The sequence below is a fragment of the Anolis carolinensis genome, unplaced genomic scaffold (genome assembly GCF_035594765.1).
Source record: "Anolis carolinensis isolate JA03-04 unplaced genomic scaffold, rAnoCar3.1.pri scaffold_7, whole genome shotgun sequence".
Taxonomy (NCBI): domain Eukaryota; kingdom Metazoa; phylum Chordata; class Lepidosauria; order Squamata; family Dactyloidae; genus Anolis; species Anolis carolinensis.
The window spans coordinates 37,489,199-37,496,698 of record NW_026943818.1 but is presented as its reverse complement, the minus strand read 5'-3'; the positions used below and the strand labels follow the sequence as shown (position 1 = coordinate 37,496,698).

Here is a 7,500-nt window from a genome sequence, read left to right as displayed (position 1 = left end):
TGCATAGATAGGGATGGAGAGATGGAGATTGGGATGGATGAATGGATGGATGGGTGGGTGGGTGGATGGATGGATGGATAGGTAGATAGGTAGGTAGATAGATAGATAGATAGATAGATAGATAGATAGATAGATAGATAGATAGATAGATAGACAGACAGACAAATGGAAATGGAGATGGATGGATGGCTAGATGGATGGATGGATAGATAGATGATAGATAGATAGATAGATAGATAGATAGATAGATAGATAGATAGATAGATAGATAGAGGGATGGATGGATGGATGGATGGATGGATGGATGGATGGATGGATGGATGGAAAGATGGGAATGGATTGAAAGGGACAAGAAATACCATTTCATGGAGAATATCGTTGGTCAGGAATCCATCTTGAACGTAGGTGACCTCCACTTCCATGGGGATGCTGTAATCGTACGGCCGTTGCTGAAGGAAAATAAGACATGGCCGAGTCCTTTTTCCAATGTATTTATTTGATGCAAAAAAATAAAGTATAGAGAAAATACATCCTGTTTCCTAGATATATGAGGTTTACAAGCTCCTACCTCTGGAGGCGGCATGACCCAAAAGGGCGAGATCTTGGACTCCATGCCTTGATTGCCCGGAAAGTATGGACCTGGAAGGACAAGAGAAGATTTCCATGATTTAATTAAGTCCAATATAACTACAGTAGAGTCTCACTTATCCAACATCCGCTTATCCAACATTCTGGATTATCCAACACATTTTTGTAGTCAATGTTTTCAATACATCGTGATATTTTGGTGCTAAATTCGTAAATACAGTAATTACTACATAGCATTACTGTGTATTGAACTACTTTTTCTGTCAAATTTGTTGTATAACATGATGTTTTGGTGCTTAATTTGTAAAATCATAACCTAATTTGGTGTTTAATAGGCTTCTCCTTAATCTCTCCTTATTATCCAACATATTCGCTTATTCAACATTCTGCCGGCCCGTTTATGTTGGATAAGTGAGACTCTACTGTACTTATTTATTTATCGTGTCAGAAGCTAATTGAACATACAGTTATAATGTATTAAAAAACCACAAAGTGATTTCTGTTCCCTTGTGAAACGGCCTTCGTCTGATGAGGAGTTTTCCTGAGAAGTCAGATTAGGTTTGAGAATGGAGGGAGTGAAAAATAGACTAATTCAATAGTCTGAGAGAATCCGTGAGAAGTCCTTGAAGCCCAGGTGTGCTTGGCATGATCTCATGGCTTCTTGGTCTTAAATTAAATGGTGTTTACTCTGTGCCTTTCACAGGAGACAACATTGCTTAAGGATGGTCCTCCTGACTTACCGCAGATGAGAGCCAAACAAGGCTGGAAGCTATTGCTGGTCCCTTGCAGTCTCAGCTGGTACTCCATTTGGGTATCGATGTCCTGCAGCGAAGGGAGGGCGTAGGTGAACGGGTGGCTGTGGTACCAGCCCACCAAGGAGAGCCCTCGCATGAAAAGGTTCTGGCAGATCTGGGGAGGAAAACAACGTTAAAGTGGCCATCGGAGTCCAAACAGTGGGCTGAGACTCTGAGTTCTATTTTGTCGAGTGGATGATGGATGTGAGGCTAATGAATTGAGACATTTACAGACTCCTGTCTCAATTCTCCCCTCCATTCAGCAACTCTAGTAGCACGAACAAATAAGACTGCATAGATGTCTGCCGATCCCAGCGGTAATTAGTCTTTATTTACAAGTATATACACAAATAGCAGCCAGAGCTGCTCGGATACATGTTTCTCTAACAGCAAGATTAATGGTCTCTCAGCCTCACAAAGGGTTAACCCCATCCAAAGAATGACTTGAAAAGACTTGACAATAGCCCAGGGTACATCTACACTATAGAAATAATAATGCTGTTCGATACCTCCTCCTCTACGGCTGCCGCCATCTCCACGTCTCCGAGACGAGAACGGCAAGGAAACGCTCTCAGCACCGTCAACACTGAAAGAGAATCGGATTCTGTTCCTCTCTTATATTGGTTCATTTAAGCATCTTAGAAAAGAATCCTCGAGTCGGAAGAGACCCCAAGGTCTCCAATCCATCTCTATTCTGAAACCAAGGAAGGAAGACACCATCAAAGCCTTCCCGACAGATGGCCAGTGTTGGGGCTCAGCAACTGAGTCTCTGTGTGATCATGATCAGGTTGAAACACAGGCCTTGGATCAAAGAGATCAGAGAAAAGAGTTACAGAGGATGTTTGGGATTCCGTTTCTCATGGGAATCAGCAATAATAATAATAATAATAATAATAATAATAATAATAATAATAATAATAATAATAATAATAATAATAATAATAATAATAATACAAGTGGGAAGTGTCCAACATGTGATCCAATACAACAGCCAGCAGAGTGTCTGCTGCAACAACAACAACAACAACAACAACAACAAATTATTAGAAGATCAGGGGGCAGAGGACTCTTGCAAGTAAAACAAGCAGTCAAAGAAGAAGAACATGCCCTGGCAGAATATGTCAAGCAAAGTGAAGAACCTGCTTTGACTGAAGTCAGAAATCAGAAACTCCTCAAAGCACAGCAGACAAAAAACCAGTACAAGAAAACTGCACTACAAACTAGAGCTGACAGCTGGCACAACAAAACACTGCATGGAAAGTTCCTTGACAAAATTGAAGGAAAAGCTGATACAATAATACAATAAAATAACAATAAATTAAAATAATAATAATAATAATAAATAAATTTCTGTAAAATAATAGTAATAGTAAAACTTTATTTTTACTACACCACCATCTCTTAAAAGGGACTCGGGCGGCTTACAAAGCACTCGTAATGTTTAATTAGACGATCAGAAAGACTTTGTGAGAAGTCTTCCAGACCCAGGTGTCAAGGATATGACCTCATGGGTTCCTGGTAGGGTTTGAGCTTAGATCTACAATCCTAAATGAATGTGGGGAAAGGCTACCACGTCGATGCTCGGCCCGAATGCCTCCGCCAGAACTTACATTGGCTGTTGATGTCCCATCGTCCGCCCAGGTAGCCGACCACTTCGCTTTTGGTTAAGTGGCTATGAAAGTCCTAAAGAGAAGCGAGTGTTTAGTCAACAGGCAGATTCCATTTTTTGATATTTTTGGCTTCTAGATGAGTGCCGTTCAACGTTACGCACCAAGAGCAGGAGGACGTTGCTCGAAATTGCGACGTTAAAAGGCTGGAATTTATTAAGCGCCACAAAGGAGGTGACTTCGACCAAAGTGTGCGGACTCCTATTACGAGAAACACAACACACAATTTGTTATTTTTGAGAGCCATGAAATAACATGGCTTTTATAACCTAGGTCACATTTTTCTTGGGTTCTTCGTACCTGGCAGAATCTCGGTTGCCCAAGTTGCAATAGCGGACTGGAACCCGGTTCCGGTAGTTGACTCTTTTATCTGGAAGGAAAAAGATGAGTTTGGGGGTCATTCAAAGCACCATCGATGGATCCAAAATAATAAGATATTTCAGGAACTTATTTTCCAAGAACATAAAGATCTGAGCTGGCCTTCAGATTAGAGTAGAAAATGGGCAGCTCCGGTCAGATCGCTTATGTGAGAAAGTTGAGATTTTGTGGGAAATGAAATGACTTCATGGGTGTCTATTATTATTATTATTATTATTATTATTATTATTATTATTATTATTATTATTATATTTTGGTGAGGTTATTTAACCAACCAAAGTGAGCATTAGATTTGAATAAATAGGTTACTACTACTACTACTACTACTATTATATTTTGGTGAGGTCATGTACCCAACAAAAGTGAGCATTAGATTTGAGTAAATAGGGTATTGTTATTATTATTTCATGGGTAAAGAAATGACTTCATGGGTGTCTATTAATTGGCAAGTTGTTTACCCAAGTGTTAGTTCAGGCAACATAGCGTTCAAGGGAGAAGCTAGGCCTGAGTTCCCTGGTTCTTGTTTCACGTCAAGCCATGGTTTTGGGATTCAAGTAACCTGCAAGTTGAGGAGAGATTTTGTGGGAAAAGAAATGACTTCATGACTGTCTATTAATTGGCAAGTTGTTTACCTAAGAGTTAGTTCAGGCAACATAGCGTTCAAGGGAGAAGCTAGGCTTGATTTCCCTGGTTCTTGTTTCAAGTCAAGCCGTGGTTTTGGGATCCAAATATCTTACTTTATATTCAACTCCGCCACTCTTTGTCTCTCTGGCATACCATGCAATTCCGCCAGGTTCTTGCCTTGCTGCTTCCTGGCCTTTTCCTCCATCTTCTTCGCCAACATGGAGTCCGAGAGGGACGTCTTCGCCCCTTTGGCATCATCATCATCATCCTCCGCCAACTCCTCTTCTTCCCCTTCGCTCACCAAACCCTGCTGCGGAGGGAGAGAGTAATAGTTACAAACCCACAAACACCATCCAGCCCTGTTTGATGTTTTGAACTGTTACTTCTTACACAAGCCTGAGTGACACTTTATTATAGTGCAACACCCAAGGGAAGGCTTTCATACGGGGACAATTTCCTCCTACATTTTCTGTTTTTCTTCCACCACAGACATCCCAGTGTTCCTGACTCTCTCCATTGGTGTGGAATTTGCCTCTCCCTTAACCATTTCCTATTCTTTTCTATGGCGCACAGCAAACAAAGGAATTGATCATCAACTGAATACGAGGGCTATCCAGAAAGTAGAAGTATAGGAGAAAACATTTACCATATGCAGTTGAAAGCCAGACCCAAATACCACTTCTCAACATAGTTGCCATTCAAATCTAGGCACTTACCATAGCGATGAATGAGCTTTGCAACTCCTTCCCCACTAAATTCTGCCGCTTGTGTCCTCAAGCAGCCGGTCACCCCTTCCCACAGCTGCGGATCGTCACCAAAACACTGCGTTGAGGACGCAAGTGGCAGAGTTTAGTAGGGAAGGAGTTGCAAAGCCCATTCATCGCTATGATGTGCCTAGATTTGAATGGTGACTATGCTAGGCACTGATCATAGTGATGAATGAGCTTGGCAACTCCTTCCCCACTAAATTCTGCCGCTTGCGTCCTCAACCAGCCGGTAACCCCTTCCCGCAGCTGCGCATCATTGCCAAAATGCTGCGTTGAGGACGCAAGCGGCAGAGTTTAGTAGGGAAGGAGTTGCCAAGCTCATTCGTCACTATGGTAAGTGCCTAGATTTGAATGGTGACTATGTTGAGAAGTAGTATTTGGGTGTGGCTTTCAAAAAGGAGAGCTACCTCCTCCGCTGGGGGAGCGTTGGGCTGGTACTTCTTCAGCCAGACGGCCTTGTACTGGTCCAGCTTCTGCCCCTTGTACTTGACCGAGGCCCATCCGCAGCCGGACTTCTTGGCTGGATTGACCAGCTTTTTGCAATAGGTGGCCCAGGCGCTGGGCGAGTTGAAGACCTGCCCGGTCTCCTGCCACACGATCTTGCCGTCCGTCATCAAGTCACCGATGAACTTCTTCCCCTGCAGAAAAGAGAAAGTGTGGAGATTTGTAAAAAGGCATCATGATGTAACGGGTTGACCGGAAAGGTATGTGTCGATAGCTGATTGGCTGAGCCAGCCAGGAGCCAGAATTCCGATTGGCTACTGTCTCTAGCTTGCTACTGAGACAAACGGTTTTAACTGCCACTTTCACCTCGGAGAGTGAAGAGCGCGCTGACTGGAAATAGTCAGGAAAGCCTGATTATTCATAAGGCAAATGAGGGTGGAAAAGTATGTGTCGACAGATGATTAGCTGAGCCAGCCAGGAGCCAGAATTCCGATGGGCTACTGTCTCTAGCTTGCTACTGAGACGGTTTTAACTTCCACTTTCACCTCGGAGAGTGAAGAGCACGCTGACTGGAAATAGTCAGGAGAGCCTGATTATTTAAAGGGTAAATGAGGCATATTTAACGACTGTATAAAAGGACTGTTTATTCCCTCTGTTCTCTGTGAATTCAGAGAGACTGCTGTATATATTGTTGCCCTGTTTGGTCTTTTGAACTGAAGTAAAGATACTGTTACTTCTTACACAAGCCTGAGTGACATTTTATTATACTGCAGGGTATATCTTGGTTCAGAAACTGTGGGTAAAGCTTCATTTATTTATATCTACAAACTATAACAACTCCCACTGAATGAAGCCCACCAATTGAAAACGGATTCAAGGCCATTGTTAAGGTTCAAAAGGTATTCATGACAGACGGGGGAGGCCTTCTCACCAGGTAATAAATGGAGAGCAGCCCTTCTCCCGGCTCGATCAGCCCGTCTTTGAGGAGGACCCTCAAGGTGATGCCGCGGCGGGTCAGAATGCAGCATCCCCGTCCCCCTGGGACAAATTTCCCCACGTTTTCGTTCTCCGGATCCTCAAGACTCGTCTCGAGCTCTTCCTCGTCTTCTTCCAAGCATTCGTCTCCCCCGAGGGATTCGGCATCCAAGGCTGAGAAGAGGACAAGAATATAGAATCAAAACAGAGTAGTATTCTTATAATTCCCATATTTACTCGAATCTATGTCATGAAGCAGCTTCCCTTTGTTGCTTTGGCTCAGTACTCAGATGACCGTTTGATGCAAATCTAACACGTCTAATTTTGGCGAGGTCATTTAGCCAACAAAGGTGAGCATTAGATTTGAGTAAATAAGGTATTTTATTATTATTATTATTATTATTATTATTATTATTATTATTATTATTATTATTATATTTTGGCGAGGTCATTTAGCCAGAAAAAGTGAGCCTTAGATTTGAGTAAATAGGGTATTGCTATTATTATTATTATTATTATTATTATTATTATTATTATTATTATTATTATTATATTTTGGCTAGGTCATTTAGCCAACCAAAGTGAGCATTAGATTTGAATAAATAGGATATTACTACTACTACCACTATTATTATTATTGTTGTTATTATTATTATTATATTTTGGTGAGGTGATTTAGCCAAACAAAGTGAGCATTAGATTTGAGTAAATAGGGTATTACTACTACTACTACTACTACTATTATTGGCAAGGTCATGTACCCAACAAAAGTGAGCATTACATTTGAATAAATAGGGTATTACTACTACTATTATTATTATATTTTGGCGAAGTCATTTAGCCAACAAAAGTGAGCATTAGATTTGAGTAAATAGGGTATTACTACTACTACCATTATTATTATTATTATTATTATTATTATTATTATCATCATAATATTTTGGTGAGGTCGTTTAGCCAACCAAAGTGAGCATTAGATTTGAGTAAATAGGGTATTACTACTAGATAGATAGTAGAGATAGATCGAAAGAAAAGGATACAGATAGATACAACAAGAGAGAGAGAGAGAGAGAGAGGCGATTCAATGGATGCTGAAGCCACATTGTCTCATCACTATCTCCATCCTGGGCCTTGAAGCACTCTGTATGTGCTCAGAGGCCCTTCCTGAATCCCCTTGAAGATGCGAACCCTCTTCTCTCTCTCATTCATCCCCGAAACATCCATACCTGCAGCCATAGTGATGAGATGGTTTAGCTTCCCTTT

General features: G+C 41.5%; 1 protein-coding gene across 5 annotated transcripts in view; it reads right to left on the bottom strand.

The window, feature by feature from the left end:
• mpnd (MPN domain containing) overlaps window positions 1–7,500 on the bottom strand; it is a 13,726-nt gene that overhangs the window by 5,064 nt on the left and 1,162 nt on the right. For 3 of the 5 annotated variants that reach the window (XM_062959786.1, XM_062959785.1, XM_062959789.1), the window contains 11 exons: window positions 7,464–7,500; window positions 6,194–6,411; window positions 5,226–5,456; window positions 4,205–4,361; window positions 3,350–3,419; window positions 3,154–3,250; window positions 2,993–3,065; window positions 1,892–1,968; window positions 1,329–1,497; window positions 569–639; window positions 360–449 (listed from right to left, as the gene is read on the bottom strand). The exon at window positions 7,464–7,500 is cut by the window's right edge. In XM_062959786.1, the coding sequence (XP_062815856.1) occupies window positions 360–449; window positions 569–639; window positions 1,329–1,497; window positions 1,892–1,968; window positions 2,993–3,065; window positions 3,154–3,250; window positions 3,350–3,419; window positions 4,205–4,361; window positions 5,226–5,456; window positions 6,194–6,411; window positions 7,464–7,473 (1,263 nt within the window). In that variant the 5' untranslated portion in view covers window positions 7,474–7,500. The remainder of the gene's footprint in view (window positions 1–359; window positions 450–568; window positions 640–1,328; window positions 1,498–1,891; window positions 1,969–2,992; window positions 3,066–3,153; window positions 3,251–3,349; window positions 3,420–4,204; window positions 4,362–5,225; window positions 5,457–6,193; window positions 6,412–7,463) is intronic. The other 2 variants (XM_062959787.1, XM_062959788.1) reach the window with 2 other exon arrangements.